The sequence below is a fragment of the Chelon labrosus genome, assembly GCF_963514085.1.
Source record: "Chelon labrosus genome assembly, chromosome: 5".
Lineage (NCBI taxonomy): Eukaryota > Metazoa > Chordata > Actinopteri > Mugiliformes > Mugilidae > Chelon > Chelon labrosus.
The window spans coordinates 22,945,986-22,966,598 of NC_140341.1; the positions used below are offsets into that span (position 1 = coordinate 22,945,986).

The 20,613-nt window shown below is 41.7% G+C and overlaps 1 protein-coding gene across 1 annotated transcript; it reads right to left on the reverse strand.

Annotated features, from left to right (window-relative positions):
- Nucleotides 1-302: 302 nt before the first annotated feature.
- nxph2a (neurexophilin 2a) lies at nucleotides 303-19,186 on the reverse strand. The gene is made up of 3 exons (XM_084544997.1): nucleotides 18,171-19,186; nucleotides 17,908-18,057; nucleotides 303-3,147 (listed from the first exon to the last, which is right to left on the reverse strand). Exons 2-3 carry the CDS (start codon nucleotides 17,950-17,952, stop codon nucleotides 2,401-2,403), a joined length of 792 nt encoding a protein of 263 aa, XP_084401123.1. The 5' UTR covers nucleotides 17,953-18,057; nucleotides 18,171-19,186; the 3' UTR covers nucleotides 303-2,400.
- Nucleotides 19,187-20,613: the final 1,427 nt, after the last annotated feature.

Sequence of the window (20,613 nt, forward strand, 5' to 3'; positions counted from 1 at the left end):
AGCCCGGCGTGACTTGAGGCCTTTAAGGAATAGGTGCCTCACCCTGATCAGATAAGAGTAATGGAAGCGAATGAAAAGACCCCTGTCCCTGATGGCCACGGCAAAATGGATGTGCTCCCTGAGGTGCACCTCTGGTATCATCCACGCCTGTGGACACAGATTTATTGCCCATTAAAAAGCTACACTGAAATGTACCTCTTAAAATGGTGTGTTTATCCTGTCGAGTCCTTTCAAGAATGAAATGAGACAACTGTGAGCACCAACAGACTGGAGCTGACCCAGTATGACAATATGCTGCGAGCCAAGTTCAAATGAGGTTTAATGCCATAAAAACCTAAATTAATCTTTACAATTACATTTTAACAAAATGAGCTTCCTCTGAAATCAAATATTCCAAAATGAACAATTGTAATTACACTATACACACAGAAGTGCTCTTATTCCTATTTTACAGGGGAAACTGTTCAAACAAGATTAAGCAAGCAGGAAATCAAAATAGGTACAATCTGCAATTACAAAAAAATGGAAAGCAATCTATAATTCTCAGCAATAAGTGTGACATTTATCTACATATTTCTTAGCAAACACCAAAAATAAGGAACAGTATAGTTAGTGATATATTTCTCCGGAAAAATTAGAATAAACTGACATCATTTACTCTGAAGCCATAATTAAACACGGTTAGCTTTAAAGTTACACATTAATACACAGCATATGCACAAAGGAGTAGAACTAAAACATCAACATAGATCAACTCTGATTTAGGTCCTTATCATACACCTCACCTCATGTTCACAAGATGACAAGATCATTTACAGCTGATGGGGGGAGAACATGGGATACAATAAATAAAATAACATAGATGGAAATAAATGCCATGCCATCATGTGGCACGTGCCCTAGCCTAAAAACCCTGGACATGTGCAAACAACACGACCTATGGCATTTAACATGTAGATGGTTTTCAACAAAACCTTTTGAAGACAGTTTTAGGGATTGCCAAGTCAAAGCACATTACACCATGTACTATGAGACTGGATGTTATCCACTTTTACACAAAAGTCAGTCAACTTAAGCCTGCTGTACAATTGGGAAATGTCTGATATTTCAAATGTAGTCCCAGTTCTCATTAAAATTGCAGACGGATTCTGTACTTTTGCCTCTCTCTTTTTTTTTCTTTCGGTTTCTCCACTCTTGCTAAATGAAATTTCCCAGGCTAATTAAAGCCTATTAAAGACAGGTAATGTCAGGGCTGGTGGCAGGACCATGACAAAGTGCTGATAATTGTCTGCCAGACTCACTAAATCCACCTGTCCTGCAATTATTGCTTCCCCCTCCCCGCCTCTCCCGACACATTAATCCACTGCGGGGCTCGCTTGGCAGCCTGATGCCTCAAAGTGCATCCTGCAAACACAGATGTTGGATTTCAGGCTAGTTTAGCATACACATGCCTTATAATGATTGCAGCAGAAAACCAACACATTTTAAGGAGCAAACAAGGCAGCGGCCGCGTTACGCATGGACGAGTACCTACATACAAATGTGTAATAATTCACGATCATGCTCTTTCTTTTTGCATTAGATTTGTTGAATCAATTCATTTTGTCATGGGCTCTTTGAATCGGGTTCAATCAATCAGTTCACTTTATTCCAGTGCCTACAAGAGATAAAAGATTGGTTGTGGAAGAATATAAATTATTCAGAGCTTTGTGAAAAATACCCATTAATCAAACTAATCAGAATAGACACTGTCCTGTCTCGTGTTCTGTTAACAGGTACAAATGGATGTTACAGGCTCCAGTTTGAAAGGCAATGAACGAATCATTGTAACTAATCAGTCAAAATGTAGCAATGGTCCAATATGGATTTTTTTTATTTTATTTTATGCTCTGCTGAATTACCGTTCAAATGTTTGCGTATTGTAATTACTACCATGATTCATATTTGGCTTACTTCATCCAATGACTGTTCAAATAAGGTGAGGATATAGTCTGATAATGTTAGCATCAGGCAGAAGCCAGTGCTGCACCTCCAACTGGGGAGGCTCCTTGCCTGTGGTCTAGCCAAGAAGAAAACATCTGGACAACATACTAATTATACCGGTGGAGAACATGTGCTGTTGTGATGGGGGAGGGGGGATCCACCCAGGGTTTGTAACTACCTTTGAATCCCAAGTCAACCCCTAAAACCACGTCCCTGGACACCTAACTATCTGAAGTGTTAAACCTGTATACTTGTGCAGTATATACAAGTTTTGCCCTCCAGTGTGTCCCTTTGTTAGTTGCACCCCCTGCAACATGTCTCAGGTATTTAGGTATTTCGGGGACAAGGAGTTTAAAGCTTGACATTTACATTATTTAAGATAAAACAAAAGGCTGATGCACGCAAACAGCAGCTAGGTCATCCTGTGGAGGAGTAAGGTGTGTCACTGTGGTAGTTGTAGTCGGGGCAAACCTTCTGCACCAGTTTATAGTCTACACTGTAAAAGGCTATATAGATGCATATGACTTTGAAGGGCTTTGAGCACAGCCATGACACATGGCTCTGCGTCTGCTCTTGATAGCACACCTTGGATGGGTCAAAGTTGCACAGGGCAGTCTTCTTGTTGCGGTCCGTCTTCTCGTACTCAATGCGACAGTTGAACGACTTGGTGTCTTTGGTCTCCAGCGTCGACTGCTGGGCGATCTCAAACTCCACCACCTTGGAAGGCGGCACCAGGCTGACTGACACGTTCCCCAGGCCCGTGGAGTTGTGGCGGAAGTAAACGCTAAAAGTGCCATTCCCATGGTCCACGATCTTCCCCGTGATGAGCAGGTTGAGTTTGACTGTCTTGATGTTGGAGTGGAAGTCCCCCCACCCGAACATCTTTTTGAACTTGCCAGTCTTGACGATGGGCCTGCGTTTAGTTCTGGCCTGTGCACCCTGAACATCTGTCTGGTTAGATAACCAGTCCCAAAAGTCCTCCATGTTCTGTAAATATGTCATTTCCCTTATGTTGCTCTTGAACTCGGGGGAGCCCCTGGCAAACAAACGCAGGGGGTTGAGGACCCGTGGGCTGGCCCCCGTGGGAGACATCTTCTGCTCATTATCACTGTCCCTCCACTCGATGAGTTCCGTAGCGCCTCCATGCACTTTCCTGCACGTGACCTTTATAAAAAACAAAGCACACGCAGACAGAAAAACAATATTAAGAGACAAAAATCTTTTTGTTTTGCAGAAATGCTTTGCTAATTAATTTGACACAATAATCAATAACTTAACCATCCCCAAATATTTAAAAAAAAGTATTTTCTGACTGGGAATACCAGTCAGAAAATAGTAATGCCTTTAAATTTGTTCATAAAAAATTGAAAATCAATGTACACACTCTGAGCACTGATACCTTTCCCAGACAACAGTTCTAGAAGAAACGCCATTAAATACAACAAATCACAACCCTGTCTACACTGACTGACAACTTGTTTCTTGTGATTGCTCTGAAAAACAGCCACAGCAGCAGCTCAGCGCTAAAAGGATAGCACTAGGAACAACACTTCAGTGCTAAAAAAAAAAAAAACTATGTATGAGCAAGAAGTAACCACTGATCACACAAGATTTAGTTTTGGAAAACCAGAACCACAGCAAAGGTACCCTTGGGATAAATTTTGTTTGGTATAGACGCCGCACTTCAATCAAACTGATGAGGGAGTGCTCCGTCCTTGGAAATATAACATTTTAAGGAAAATACAAAAAGTTCAGGAGGGCCACTAGATTCCTTGGCACAATAAAATGTATACAACCAATCAAGTTGCTTTAAGTACTTGCAGAATAAGTAGCCTAAACAAAAGAAGTCCACATTTTCCTCCTGAAGAGCAAGGATTCTAAACTTTGTAGCAATATTATGTATTCATCTTCAACTGTCTATACTGATGAAGCTAAGCTAATAGGCTGCTGGCGTCAACGTCTGAGGGGACAACTCCAGCAAAGTTGGCAAGCAAAGCCACATATGTTTGAGCCCATGAGAATAAACTGAATTCAAAAGTAGCATACGCCCACAAGTGCAGGATAAGCATTTTATTTTTTCCAGGAACTTTAAAATACTACTAAGAATACCTTCAAATCCACTCATTTGTTAATGCTAGACCAGCTACTGGTGACGAGGTGGTGAGATGTTACCATACTGTGTGGAAACACCCAAACATTGAATTTGATTTTCATGGGCACCTTGCATTATTGGGCCCAAGCCCACCAGCACCAAGCTCTGGCTCCTGACTTCCTACACGGAGCGTGTTGGAAGTCAATGGCATCTTCTTCAGCATCGAAGCCTTACCGACTAACACAATTCTTATATTTTGTTTTCAGACACTAACTCACTCCGACTAAACCCATGTAGAAAGTCGAGATTTCCTCTCTGGCTGTAAACAACAGTAAGGGCTATTGGCATCTCAAAACTGAGAGTGGGGTTGTGGTAACAGTGGTAACATCATTAATTACATTTTTAATTTTGACAGGATTATTTTGGGATTACTTGGTGATTACATGTACGTTTTACATTTTACCTCAGTAACAATTGTCTGTGTATAGGACAAACCACTATATAAGCAGTACAAGCAGGACAAGCGGTTACAGAAGATGAATGAATGAATGAATGAATGAATGAACATTAGGAATGATATTTAGAATGTTCAGAGACAGCATGCATTGACAGTCTGGACAATCCAAATCCACAAAACAGTTTCTGTAGTTTTCATCAGAATTATCTTCTACCGATGAAGAAGTCCCTGTGGAAACTAAGGGTGAGGTCGTTTATATGTTATGGATATTTTTTGTTTGGAGGCTGTGGATGATGAGAGGCTTGTGCAGTGCAGTGTGTGAATGACATTAGCAACAAAGGTTACTTAAAAGCTTTTTTAGACACCTGTTTCTAGACACTAGTTACATCAAAGAGAGAGAGAAGAAGAAATCGAGGACACCATTTTGGATGCACAGATGAATTCCAACCTAGTTCAAATCTGTACAAAGCTCCTAATATTTAAAGTTCACATTACAGGACAATGGAAATCCCCTGGCTTTAATATAATCTCAGATCAGAGGTGCTGTTCTAACATACTCAGTGCATCTGAATGTTGGCTTGTACTGGTGCCCAACAATAAAACTGTGTTCAGCGGTAGTGCAGTAAAGTGCGTTAAGTATAGTGCTAATCCAGACGCAGCCATGAACTGTGATCCCTCCTTGTACCTTAAAGCCGTTTAGCTTCAGGAGCAATTCCTGGTCCACTTCAGATAAAGCTTTAATAATTCACAGCAATAAGCTTAGCTAGTTTTATTAGTAATTAGCAGTGCCGGCTTTCCCCAGGCCCGGTTGTAGGGATCACTGAGAGAAGCAGATGTTGAAAGTACAGAGCAGCGGCTGTTTGAATTCTCACCGAGATGCTGCGTGCTACTTCCAGACTAATTATAATTTTGCTGTAAGCCTAACTGAGGCACATGTGTACAAAGCTAACAAACTAGGTCTGTCTACCACAATTTGTTTTGCCAAACTCACATATAAACCTTTACCCTCTGACATGTTTAAGTGCTACATACGTCTACAGCTGTGCGGCCGTGTGTCTTATTGCCACAGCTCTTCTGTATTGTGCCGCTCATGTCCGCGTTACACCTTAATGCCTGGAGCTGAAGGTAATGGCGCGGCTATCTGGATATGCAACGTGAAATCAATGTGTCTCCCACGGACAGTGAGCCTGACCCATCTATCAGCTCTCACAACGCTTAATTAAGACAGTTGGTCCCTGTAAACACGAATGAATGAGGCAACACTGTAATAATGTCCCTCTGTGTTGTTCATCACCTCCACAGCCATTTAATCAACCAATTTCTGTGGCATTATTCCCCACCGATACTGCCACTTAGTAATACCTCGCGTGAGCTGAGCTGTTAATTTGATTTGACTCTTACAACATCACAATAACATCCGACGCAGAACGTAAAATCTGCTGGCTCCCAACAGGAGCATTTCTTCACTGCTGTGTACAAGGAGAGACTCGTCTTCCCGCCAGCTAAAAGTGATATATCCGTTACATTGGGTGTCATGCTGCGCGGCTTCAGAGGTGAAACCAAATTGTCTTTCAGTGTAAATCTCAGGTGAGCTTTGTATAGAATGATTATAATGGAAATGAGAGAGGAGTTTAAGTATGATGAGCAACTGGGGAAATTGCTGTGACAACAAGGGGATCAGCAGGGGGATATCTAATACTTAAATGCCCCGGGAGAGATGAAGCACCGGGAACTTAAAAGCTTGCCCTGACACATAGGCTTTGGTTTCCCTCTCTCTCGCCGTCTCCACGCGCACACACACACTCAGCAGCATCACGCGCTCTAGCACACCTTGTTCATTTAGGCGGAAGTGTCGCCTCTTTAAAAACAGACTAAAGGAATCCGAGTTTTCATACAAAAAAAAAAAGGAGGCAAGGTCTGATGAAGGAGAATCTACAAAAGCTTAATTAAGATTTCTTAATCGGTGCTGCCGCGCTGGAGGCATTTCAGGGCGACTTGAAACAAGACATTATTATGATAATAACTGCAGACTTATGGAGCTGAAAACACCAGACCTCATTTCGGCAGCTCGAGTCAACGTGGCAACGTTGCAGATATCTCTGTGTGGTTTAGCTTCTTCCTTTTCCTGTATGTCCTACATAGAAACGCAGAGAGGTGCGTGAACCTCACACACCCCAGCACACATGTAACACACAAACACGACAACAGCCAAACGTATGTCTCCCTTATGAAAGACTATGCTTAGTGAACGTTGGTGCACTATGGAGCTTTTTGTACGCTGAGGCTGTTGACATTTCCAGTTAATATTCAGTGTCAAACGTTATGCTGAGAACACACATGTAACCCCTGAAAGAGCACACAGAACTGACTGTCTGGAGTGTTGATTGTCATATACACTTCTGCCATCTAACAAGGAATAGGAATCATACTGTATCGTGAGTTTTGTGCAAATATCATAGACACTGCATATTTTAATGCTACAGTGGGTAATTTTGAAATATGCCACAGTCATTTACACTTAATGATTAACTTTGACATTCAATGTCTGATCTGGCATTGTATTGTCTACTTAAATTACAAATGTGCAGTATTAACAAGGTTTTTTTTTTTTTTTTACCTGTAAATTGTCCCCCTTAACACACGATAGGTTGATATGCTGTACCAACACATCTCTAATAATAATAAAGTTTGACAAATCCGTATCAAAATCATTTTCAATCAAGTTGTGGCTAAAAAAATCAGCTCACGTGCAGTATGCATATATTTTAAATTCTTATATATTCTCAATCATATCAAGTCTAAAAATACAATACCATCATTTGCATCATTTGTACACTTGTCAACATGAAAGATGGTAAAACGCACACGCTCTAGTCCAGCTGCCAAACACAGACTCTTTACTTCTTAAATCAGAGGGGGAAATTACTTGTTGTTTATGCTCGAGTCAGAGTCGGGTGATTTGCCTGTGCATCTCCAGCCTTTTATCTCACTTCACAAGCAGTTATTATACCAGATGTATTTGTCACATTGTGCGACGAAAGTGTATTCCTCGGCTGAGTAACACTCGCCTGCAACTTGGTTGTGCAACATATTTTTTTGCAGAGGAACTTCCTGTACTTTTAAAACATGTTATTGTGGTGCAAAATCTAACTCGAGGCTTTAACGTGAAGTATTTTATAGATACTAAAAAGTATGGGCTGTATGTTTCACCCTTAAACGTTTTAGCTGCCATTTTTGCACCCCGAGGACTTTTCTAATGATATAAACGTTAAATAAAGCATGCACAAATGTCACTTGTATAGTTTGGTGAGAAATACTATTTGATTTAATGTTGCCCCAATCAATACTAGCCTGAGGTGTCGGTGAAACTTAAACACTGACAGCAGCGAGCCACACAGCGAGTCAGGATGAATCAGCCTCGACATTCATCTGTAATGAGCATTATGGAGTTGGCTGCCTGCTTGTCCCGTGGGTAGACATATCTTTTAGAGGCCTGACATAAAGGTAATTGCCACAGTGACCAGAACTAGCCTCTAGAAAGTTATTAAGAAGCCGGTGACATCTGGCTTCTGGATCATCTGAAGAGATGCCGTTAAAATGCATTTGCAGGGAGAAGCCGGCGACATTGTGCTCGGCTATGATGGCTTCCGGGCCGCGGGCAAGGCTACAGAGTTGTTTTGATGGCGACCGCGGAAATCTCTCTCAGCCTGGCGAAGCTGACAGCGTGGCCCTCTCTCGTGATCTGAGATCTGCTTTTCTGAGATTTTATTTACTGAAAATGTACGAAGCATTGTCTTCATTTCCAAGTTCAGTGTTTCAGGGAGCTACAATAATCAGTTTTAAATTTTCCATAGCGTGTTTCTTCCAGCTTATAAGGCTGGGATATGCGCCTGGGGAAAATTGGTTTCAGGCATCTTTCTCACAATAAACAAAATGGGCAATTAACCTGCTCATCGGTGCAAGCAGAGCAGTACCAATGATGCACTCCACTGTTCTTCATGGATTTATCTGTGCAAATTGACCTCACTTTGGTGGTGCAATTCATTTCTCTGCTAATTTTCTGTGTCTGAGGCTTCATTAACTTGATGCGCTGCTGCGTAGTAAAAATCTGGACAACCCACGAAAATTACACCGCCTTCGCCGCTGCCTTTCATAATGCTTTCTCGGCACCGTCGAAACACAACACCTGTCATATCAGAGCTGCTCAGCCAGTGCTGCTAGCATTAGACCACAGATTGTTGCAGAGCTGCAGCCTCTTGCTTTGAAGCATCCGACATGACAAGTAGCTCCGTTCACATTAAAACCATTCGGAGCCTGAAATCCCCTCCCCACAGTCCTTCCTTAGCCATCTTCCTCCTGATGTTACGGGGCATATCATTTGTAATGATTCACACCCGGAGCCGGTTCCAGGAGAGGAGGCCCTGGAGGCGCTTAGGCAGCCCAGAGCGGGAGTCTACATTCCGCTGAAGAATAGATTGGTGCTCTGATCGCTGGAACAGCCTCACGCTCCAGAGCCATCACTTTTAATCAGAGGCCGTCCAGGGAAACACATGGCAGGTGCTTCAGCTCTGTGGTGGATCGCAACAGCAAATCCACACTGGGGGCACCTTACCAATCACAGAAGGCTACAGTTAGTGTGTGTGTGTGCATGTAGCATATCTCCTACCCTCCAGTATAATCCTTTAGGCCATTACCACCCGACCTCTCTGAGAGACTGCAGCCTCTAGTATCGTTAACACATCTGTTTAAGATGTCTCAAGTTGAATTTGTCTCTAAATTTGCCAACTACAATTGTTTACAGTGATCTAAGAAACTATGTGGAATAACTATGGTCTTTTCTTCCTATATCTTTATACAATACGTTTATAAGATAACGTTGAGGCCACGCTGACTTCTGATGACCTGGAAACTACTCCTGTCTCAACAGCAGTATATTCACACCAGGCCAGCCTCTGACTGTCTACAAGTGTTGACGGTGAGAGGAGAAGGGGATGACAAGCTCAACAAAAAGAAACACGATGCTGATGTTTTCATTTCTATAATCCCAGCAGTATCACAGCTAAGATCTCCACAGTACACCGCTTCTACCCTTGACTGTTGACAGATATGCTCAAAACACCTGAGGAGCATCACGCCGCCGTCATGACACGCAATATGCAACAGTGTGTGAGCGCTATCAGTAACACGTCCATTACAGGGGGGAGTGACTAAAAAAATCAGGCTGTTAACATCGAACTTTGGTGTACGAGCATGCTGAATAATAACGGTGAAAATTTGACTTCTAGCTTCGGATTTAATGTGCATAACAAAAAGATGAAAACGGATTTTTTTTCCTGTTGTTTTACAGTGCCCTGAAATGTACAAACATGTGGTTGCATAAAAAAAAAAAAGCATAACCTTAAATTTAGTTAGGTGCATAATATTTTGTGCTGCATAACTAAATCCTAAAACTTAAACTGTCATATTAAAATAGAAGAGCTATTGCTAGTGTAAAAAACAGCATCTCTTATGAGCACTATGGAGGTGGCTGTAGGTGTAAATTAAAAGAGTTTTTAATTAACACTTCAATGCAAGGCTTATATTTAACATTTATACAAAAAAAAGTCTTTTAACATGTGAACATTTAATATGCGGTTTATAATACACTATAATGTAGTTGTAAGCTCGTACAATAGTACAAAGACTTGACAGGAGGATTTACAGCCATTGTGGATGCCCCCTTCCAACTACATGACTTTAAACCCTGCCGCAAATGTTTATATAATTCTTAAAAATACTAAATACTAGGATTTTGCTCAAGTGTATACTCTGTGTGTCATTACAGATTTTTACAAATAAACAGGTGATCAGTCTTTGAAGGGTTCCAAAGATCAGCAAGCCTTCATCTTACAGTTCTTGTCCTCGTGCAAGCCGCTGTCTTTGTGCCATTTCTAGTTCTAGTGCTGCTGATCTGATGTCGCCCTCGACCCCTGACCTCTCTGGTGGAGAAGAGACAAGCCCCTCAAGAGAGCCACTCTAACACTTGCCCACATTCCTCTTCATGACATTACAATAATGCAGACCACCAGAGTTCTCAATAACGAGTTCTCCTCCGGTCAAGTCCTATTTTATTCTCATACAAATACAATAATGCAATAATGTGGTTCTGCTGAGAACTTATATTAGACCTGAATTTACTATAGGAGCCTGTTTGTGCACACATGTTGTGGCATAATATTATCTGAGAGCTCATGATGTCACTCGGGGCTGCTTGCAACCTCTGATTAGCATAAATTATAGCAGAACCCTCCCGTGGCTAGCATAAATCATATGATGCGAGCCATTACACGTGTTTTGTAGTGTCAGTGTTGATCTGTTCTTCCTCAGTCACACAGCCCTCTCGTTTCCTGTGCGTCTGAACTGACAGAGACTCTCACCTTGTCTCTTTGAGAGGCTTCTGTTGGCATTAGTGTTTCCACGAGTCTTCATACAGAAGCATTCTGTATCACTGGAAAGCATTTCCCCACAGGAAGCTATACACTAAACTGCACAAATCATACACAATTAGCTCTCCCGCGGTGTGAAGCTGCCAACATAGAATCGTGGAAAGGAGTTCCTCAATCAGATAAACAAATTACAGGACATTATGCCAGTTAGCCCCAACTTTGATGATATACTTTGTTTTTACTGAGAGTTGTTTTTTTTATGCAGAGTTGTCCAGGTATCGCATCCACTTGGTTGCCTGCCCCTTTATGCCCACAACAATGCAACTATCAAGTCAGTTCACAAACTATCAGTGACAAAATTAAAGACGTTATCTACAGCTAGTGTATTCCACATGTAAACTAACTTCATCTATGTTACTGCTTAACCACTAAATCCACAAAACCTGCCCTTTTTTTTTTTTTTTCTGTTAAAAATATTTGAAAATGTGTCTTGTTCAGGTAAAATGTTTTGTTTTTATCTGCTGAATTTACTGAAAATTACATTTAAACTTCCACTTTGCTGAACTGTGGTATATTTGCATGTGACCATGCAGCTCAATTCTAGGACCCTTAAACTGTCATCTCGAACCCGCCTCATTAATGAAGTGTTTACATTCATGGATTACATTGATTTCCAGGCAGCAGTGCAATATTCAAATCCTTTAATCAGGTAAAAATAGCATTCAGTTTCCCTAGGTAAGTAGCAGAACTGCACCTGTCTTTGTTTAGTGATTCATAATTGGGTTTCTTTTACAGAGACATCCAATCAGCATTTTAATATTTATTATAATACTGGTCCAGAGGAAGCATATTAATTATCAACCACTGTTTATTGGCAACATTTCTAATAATGTATTATTTGTAATTATCATTATCTACATACGTATTATGCGTTTTCCATCCTCAAACTTAATCTGCAAAGTTGCTTACTTAATTACTGCTAGCGGATAAAATTGCTCAAGTAAAAAGCACAACTACTAGAAAATTGCCCTCGAGTACAGTAGTTGAGTAAATATAGTTAATCTCCCTTTACTGCTGTTTGCAGCCATTTAAAACAAATGATAATGTGAGGAAAGCCACAAAATCCATCTAAAGGGTTGCAGAAATACAAGATGCAGCATAAAGAACATAAGGACAAAACATAAAATAAATCAGATACGAACGATAAAACTATTCATGATACTGTGAGATTAAGCATCTCCTACTGTCGAAATCAGTCAAAATACAAATTGCACTGCTACATTATGGTCCAAGTTTGAAAGAAGGTGTCTTTTGTCAGTTTGTGAATAACCTGCAAGAGCCCGCGGGTGCAAATGGGATGGTGGTGAGCACGAGTGGTGAGGGAAATTTAAATGCAGTGATGATATCAGGTGTTTAGAAAGTGTTAACAAAGATCCCACCAGGAGAGAAGAGACAGGGAGGGAGGAGGGAGAGAGAGAGCAGAGGCTCTCTGGGACAAGAGCCTCCAGGTAATCTGGATACTTGTGTTATCTCAGCACCTGCCACAGATGACAGCAGCAAAGCCCTGAACACTTCACTTTTAGGCAGGCGTTACCTTTCAACGCATCATCAGTTTCATAATCCCCTTACATGGTCAAAGCGCCAACTCCTGCGCTGGCTCCTGACACCTGCCGCACACCTCCGTACGTCTGATAGCAAGGATTCACGAGGATAATACCACAAAGCACATTGGACTCAGTGTAATTATCATTCTCTTGACCAATTTTGAACACGTCATACTTTGTGCAACAATGTTAAATGCACTTGTAAAACACCTCAGATAATACTTGAGGAGGCATGGCGTCTTATTCTTACGTTAATACTTTAGGTTCCTGGTTTTAGTTTCTCTACTTTCATCTCAGGAACACAGGTTCGAAATGTTCCTCTCACTGAGTTTTTTTATTTATTTTTATGCTTGACAGGTTCAATTTTGCATTCCCTCCTCTCAGAATCCATGGTGCGAACGATAGGAGTGTTTTAGTCGGAAAATGTTTCTGCTTGATTTGCTCAAACGTGCGTACGCTAAATTTTGACAGAGCAAATGTTTCTGTTCTCAAAGCAGATTGCGCGGCGGCTGATTTTCACAGAAACAGCTCCCTTTGAAGAAGAAACGGCAGTTGGAACGACGTTGCTTCCTTTTTCTCTGAGCAGCTCTGAAGACAGGTACTTCACAGGAAATATACAAAGACAGACGAGAAGCTGACAGTGCTTTGTTAGGGCTGAAAATGACAAGAGGAAGAGAAAGGCCTCAAAGCCTGGAGGCAGGGGAGGAAATGCAAAACTGGGAATAATCAGAAAGGAGATTTATTGTGCTTATTCTAAAGCTGTCACACTTTGCCTTTTACAGGAAAGCAACACAGTTTTAATTAAAGAGGTCAATCATTTCCCTGAGCTCTGACATGAAGTGTGATTGCCTTCTCCAAGAGCCAACCTGGTGGTAATTAAGAACTTTGTATATCAGAGCATTTGAGAAAATATGAAAGTGTTCAAAGGCAGAAACTTTCCCACTTTGCCCGGTGTTACTGTGTGATTAGTTCAGACATGCTGCAAATACTGAAAAACCTATTCCATCATCCTCACCTGATTTAGACAGACACAGTTTATGAGCTGGTTTTGTTCTGTTGCGGCGCTGCAGTAAAAGGCAACTCAGACAATGAGGCCGCGCATCAGAGGGTGCCGGATTCTTCTGACACTGCGGCGCCATAATGACAGCGCTATAAGGAAGCAGAGCTGGCACATCTAACGTCGCCTCGGGCTGAACACCGCCCATAAAAATTCATAGCTGTGGACCAAGATCAGGAGACTCAACAACATATTAAACATAATGTTTCCTGCACCGCCGCCACCCGAGCGGCTGTCTCCAGAGAGCTCTGCACCTTTACTTCATCCTCAACAGTTCACGTCACATGAGCAGCGATCAAGGAAGCAATCGCGCCGTTCATAATTGTTGGACTTAAGTCTTTAATGGGCCATCCAGTAGTCAGATTAGGGTGATTGTCTAAGCAAAGGGCAATTGTGTCACAGCCACAAATCACTTGGCGCTTCTTTCTCTTCATTTCAGGACCTTTATTGTGGATTTATTGGCGGCACGCACACAATTATGATTGATGATTGGAAAAGGAAAAAGGTGGCGGGGCTCGATGCAGTCAGCACAACATGTACAAGCTGCATTTGAGGGATTTCACCCGCAGAAACGACAACCTTTCCTTCAGAGGTCTGAGACGACACGTAGGCCGGGGACTGTAAATGCCACAGACAGTATTGTTTATGAGGGATTATCTAGTCAAGCCTTCTGGCTGGAAAGATTGTGACCCCAATATGAGCAGAGATACACATCAGCACCGTGTAAGCTTCAGAATGAGTCCTAGAAGGCGGCGCATGCATGCAAGGACCCTTCACTCCCTCAATCCACGTTTAATCACTTGCACTGAAATTTCCACTGGCCTGCCTGCCGCTTTCTCTCATATTTTTCTCTCTCCCCCACCCAATTTCTCTGGTGGCTTTTTGAAGACTTAAGTTCCACTCTTTTTTTTTTTTTTTTTTCCTCTCTCTTTCTTACAAGGCAAATCCTGGGAGAGGTTGATGTGAAGACCAGGCAGAGCAGGGATGTGAAGAATATAAACACAATTTTTTTTTTTTATTGTCCAGAGGGAAAGGCGGGGGGTTGCAGAGGGTTGGGCGGTGGGGTCTGTAAAAGAGACGAGGACCTTATCACAGCCCAGCAGCTCTGTAATTCGCCGCCATGATAAAGTGGCAGCGCGGAAAACCTTACAAGGCTGGCACAATCCAAAGAAGGATTAGGTTTTTCTGACATAAGCTTCCTGAAAAACTAATCAATCAGCCCATGCAGTATTATCAGAAGCGTGAGATTAAAGAGCCGCTCCTAATCCCCCCACTGTACATTTTATTACACTTCGCAGTGTTAGTTGCCTTTAAATATACAATAAATAAATAATAAAACCAAACCTAATTGAGCATGGGGAAGGGGAAAAGGGTTAAAGGGTCCTTAGAGAGGGATTTTATGTAGAATTTGTGTTTTGTTATGAAGACAGGGATAAAACTGTTGTCCTTGCCAGAGCCCTTTCTGACTTTGAATAGAGCATCAGTGGCTCACTCTGCCACTGCAGAGAAAAAACTAAGGAGAAATATAAGAAAAAAAACTCGGGCAGAATTTTACAACAACATTAGAGGCTTAAAATTGGAGCAAATGAAATTTAAATTCCAACTTTCGTCCCCCAAAGACAAGAAAGTTCATTAGATAAACAACCGAGCAACAGTCTGGTAAAAAAATAAAATAAAAGAAATAAATAACAGTTGGAAATGAATGCTAAATCCTTTGAGAAATGACTTGTAATCCCTTAAATCACTGCACATGAAGGTTGCAGGGATGAACTCCGAGCTTGTAGCGGATTCAGACTACAAGGCAAGTTCAGCTTACTAGTAACCTGCTAAGCTTTGTCTCCCCCGCGCGTCACACCCTCCTGTCAAGAGGCTCGCTCCTTCCCCGCTCAGTGCCGCTCTGCGTGCCGTTCTCAGCAGCAGCTATACGTTTAACGCCGCCGCTGATCCTCTCGGCGAGGGCCTCGTGGATGCTTTGTGGTGACATAATATTACCAAAGAGCTCTTACCCTGGCAACAAGGTACAAAGCGGTAACAGACTTTGCCGGCGTCTTCTCACATCACACCTAATCCCAAGCAGAGTTGGAAATAAAAAAATCACTTCCCCTGCTTGTAAAATAGAGAAATACAGGGAGGTCAGGGCAGGCAAGGGGAAAATGGCAGGGAGCAGGGATCTCAAATATGTTTCATCTTCATCTACATTGTTCTGCTGTCATTGCACGGAGGATAACTGCAGCAGATGTCACGGGGCAGAATGGATTCTCCCAGGATGACTTTGACCCTCTTATTTGTCCCTGGGGTTTTGGGACAGATGCCGGGGTTCCATTTTCACCACTTGATTCATGTTCTGAGCATTTGTGTGCCTAAGGAGCGAGAGGACATGTTTTTGTTGTTGTTGTTTGGACATCTTATTTTGAGTTATTTGGCCACTGAACTGATCCTCTGCTTAAGACAAGACGTGTGATGTTTCATGTCAAATGAGACGTGGTTGTTCAGCTGTCTGAGGCGCGTCCTTTCACACCATAGGATGCCCTGGGTTAAAGCTTGCCTCATAGCTTTGTCTGATGCCATCCTTACGCATCCTCAGCGCCTCTTAAAATAAAGGAAGAAAGAAGCTTGTTCGCAGCTCTAGAGGACTTAGTGCGCTTATTTCATTCTTTCACTGGTCAGCTTGATAGATTTGCCTTTTTTTTAAGTGTCTGATGGTGCGGTAATAATATTGATAAGGACCAATATGTCGCCAGTCAGACAGCGGTGGGTCTGCAGGGAGGGAAGCCACTGAGGCTTATGAAGAGAGCCTCCCCAGAGAGGCAGTCTGTCTCCCTCTGTGTCTCTGGAGGCACAGCTCCCTACAGGCGCAAGGCTGATTACAACAGCAGCCTGGGCAGAGAGCACTTGGCTGCTGCAGCTGCACGGTCCAAGGCTATCTTTAAAAAAAGCCCCTATGTGAGGATGGCACAGATGTGAAGAACTTCTTCAGTCATTTCATGGCATTTTCTGCCCAGGTCTGATCATGGCACGGATGATCACGATAAAAACCTGCACGGTATTCAGCTGCCCATAGAGGACAACATCAGCAGATGTTAAAAAAAAACAAAAAAAAAACGATTTATATTTCCCTAGAGCTCGTGATCTCCCTTTAGCATGCAATAAAAAATAAATTAGACTAGAGAAAGATTATGTCCAGAAGCTTAACACAACCAAGCGAATACAAAATAAATTCTGTGCATTCTCGGGGACATCCTCACTGTGTGAAATATCAAGGAGATATCACAGGAGCTTTGGAAAACCGCGGATTCTCCAGTTTTCATTGTTCTCAGTTGTCTTTTTTTACACTCTGGCCTCAATTATAAGACACTTAACAGATGTCAGGGGTTCAACGCAAAGGTCAAACCTTGTCCACGCCTGGAAGCCAAATAAATTATAATGATCGCTAACCACAAAGGAGTGAGAGGGGCAGGACACCAGGGCCGTGATGGGAATTATAAAACAACACTGCCATGGAAATGAACTATTAATTTTGCAAAACAGCACATTAGTAAATAACTGTTTATATCAGTGAATGATAAATAGATGTTAGTTGTTTGTTTTTTTGCAAGTTAAGAAGACTGCAGAGTTGTTCGTTGTACACTACTAGAAGCTTTTTGCATAATTGGGGATTTAATGTAAATCTTCTAAATAGCACCCAACAAAAGACAAAATGTCAAATGAAAATAATAAATTCAGATGGAAATTAGGTAATTAAAGTTATTATGTAATATCTACATTATAGTTACAACAAAGCTGCAGTCTGTCCTGGACAATGAAATGCATCAACTAGACTTAAATACACTTATTTAATAATTATTTATTTGAGCTTTTCCGTAAATAAATGAGCTCCAAATAATAAATAAATCATTAAATTTGTAAAGTTGTCAAGAATCCTCTATTTTCAGGAATAAAACGTATTACACTGAATAATCTTAATAATTTAGATAAAATAAAAAACTAGCTCATTTCCTGTTAGACTGAATTAAGAGTAGTTTTTCCATGCCTGGATTATTATTATTTATTTTATTTTTTCAATTTGGCATTATGTGATGATTCATGCATAGCTACATGATGCAGATCACTAATAAATGACGCAAATACAATATATATAAATATATATATTTTTTTAAAAAAAATGTTTCAGCGCTTTACTTTGAGTGAGACAAATCAATTCCCTTTAAGCATTCCCTAAAAACACTTCTCCTCCACTGGCATGCTTCTGCATAATCCGCTTCCTCGCATTCAATCACCTCACGCCTCACCTGGTGCAGGAGGAAAAAAAACAGGAATGTTTGCAGAGCACTCATCTTCAACGACTTCTCGACTTATTCAAGATGAGCGGCGGTTAAATCCTCTCTGGGAGCTTTGGAGAGGGGAAGACGCACATGCGGCTGAAACATCGCTGTGATCACCTGCGAGAAAAGTGGAAACATTAACCTTCTTAAATCATCTAAAACCTCTCGTCGGTTGCATTTTGAAGTAACCCCTTCTCGTCGCTTTGTGAAAATATTGAACTTTTCCTTACCGTTACGCAAAAGGGAATACCTCACTTAGCAGAGTAAGACGGCCGCGATCATCCCTTGTTCAATCCACTGTCTGCAAAGAGTCCTAAAATCCGCTCAAAGCGTCTCCGTCTCTGGATGTTTAGGGAATTTCTCCTGAGCAGCTGGGACTCTTGGATTACTCTACAAACAAGGCGGAACATCTACTCTCACTCCTCCTCTAAGTTTTCGAATCCAGGCAAACCAAAATAAACTGCGAGCTAAAATTTCCCCTACTTAATCCGGAGCTGTGTTATTAATAAATTGCCGATGTGCGCGGTGAAACACAGCCAGCTGATGCCTGTATCCCAGTGCCAGGACCGCAGACAGACAAGCAGCAGTCCGCTCGCTGGGTCCGCTCTTCAGCTCTGCTTGACTTCAGTGCGCAAAATCCTTCGCTGCGCGTCTGGAGACTCCAAGGTCGGCACGCATCCGTTCACAGAGTCAGACCTAAAGAGCTGCCTTTGAAGTCTCACTCTCTCCATGTAGGAGACAAGTAAGAGGCTTGATGTCACTGTTATCCGGTTTTGTTCGGCAACACGTCCACGTTTTTTTTTTTTTTAACCCTTTCGACGTGAAATCTCACGTGTACGGTAGTTCATATGAACCGTGCTAAGTGAAGCATGGGAAATTAAATGCACGTCCACCCACATTAGAGTAAGCTGTGCTGATCCAATGCTTGTGAGATGTTCTTGAAAGTCAGCAGAATGCATACAAAACTTTTACTTTAATTCACGCAAAAGAAAAAAAATACTTCCAGCTTGCACACGCAGCCAAAAACAAGGGCTGACTGAATCATTGCAGTAAAAACACAACGGTGAATGATACTTATTCATTTGGGATCTGGCTGATGCAGCAGTCCTGACCACAGGCAGCAAAAGGTCAAACGTTGTGCTCACAGTTGAACAAAGACAGGAGGAGTCTCTTCCGTGGACAAGTTCCCTATGACTTTGGCTCCACCTTGTGGTTACAGCCAAACATCTCACTTTACGAAGAAGCCTTTAGTTGGAGCAACTGTAGTTTTCAGAGCAGAGATGAAATGGTTAAGTAGTTTGGAGTATAACTCCAGTTTACAGCTTGCACGTCTATGTAGATTTTTACTACGTCTGAGCATGACTGTCTGACAAAAGTCGGACACAAACAAACTGTAAAGGTGACACAATGAAACACAAGAAGAGCAGCGCAGGACAAAATGTTGCTGAGTAAAGCACTGAGGAAGTATCAGTTCTAACAGCAGGTGTCTCCTTACTACTTCTTTCTTTTCTATGCTGCATATAGTCTTGGTTTATTGCTGTTTCCCATTTGACAAGTGGAAATAGTCACACCTGGATCTATCCAAACAAGACACATTTTAAACAACTATCGCTGTGGATCGGTTAAGTCTTTAATAATAATAATAATAATACATTTTATTTAAAAGCGCTTTTCAAGACACTCAAAGACACTTTACATAAAAAGAACATCAAATCAGCAAAACAATGTGAAACAAAACACTAAAAACACAATAGACTGAGCTAAACATTAAAAGCAATTTTAAAAAGGTGTGTTTTTGTCAGAGATTTGAATGTAGGAAGGTCGGTACAGTCGCGGATGTGTTTGGGGAGAGAGTTCCAGAGGGAGGGGGCAGCTGCAAAGAAGGTTTTGTTGCACTACATCAGTAAGGACGTCCAGGCGTCTTTGCAACTGTTTCTCATGTTTGTTTTTTTTAGTTGCTCCTAAAGCATTTATTGTGTGTGTCTGTGTCAGGCTGCATCCTGCTGGGGACGGCTGCTGCCATCAAGGAGTGTCATTGCTATGGGGTGGGGGTGTCTGGTCTGGTCTAGGTGGGTGGTACATGTCTAAGTAACATCCACATGAATGGCAGGCCCAAAGGTTTCCCAGCAGAACATTGTCACAAGATGGTCAATGTTATTTACTTCTCCTATCAGTGGTCATAATGTTATGCCTGATCGGTGTATACCGTATGCATGTTTGATAGAGTAATAGTCCCAATAAATAAATAATCCTATCTCATGGTATAAAATGAAGATACATTTTCAAACATAATCAAAGAGTTTGAAAACTAATTTTAAAAAAGGAACAAAAACACCTTGAATACTTTGAATTAAACATAGTCATAGGTGACATTTAGTGACCCTCTCATATGACAGAGCGTGCTTTCACTGGCCCTCTTTGAAGATAGAAACACAGATAGGAAGACCAAAGGAGAACATTTCAGAACAATGGCTGTGCTGATTAGATATTACCGACTCTCTACATTAGAGACCAGCCCATATTTAATCTGACATGTTTGAGTTATAGCAGGAGGCGAGAGCACCGGAGTACTTATCAGCCTTTTAGGGCTCCTACAAAACAAAGATGTAAAAAAAAAACAAAAAAACTCTACCAATCTACCAATCTTTACTCCACAGTTGGCATGAGCGGTAT

Bases quoted from the DNA above. Each gene is read 5' to 3' on its own strand.
- nxph2a (XM_084544997.1), bottom strand. From the start codon at position 17,952: ATGAGTGCTCTGCAAACATTCCTGTTTTTTTTCCTCCTGCACCAG. The intron at 3,148-17,907 runs GTGAGGCGTGAG...TTTTTTATAAAG, and splicing joins TTTTTTTCCTCCTGCACCAG to GTCACGTGCAGGAAAGTGCA.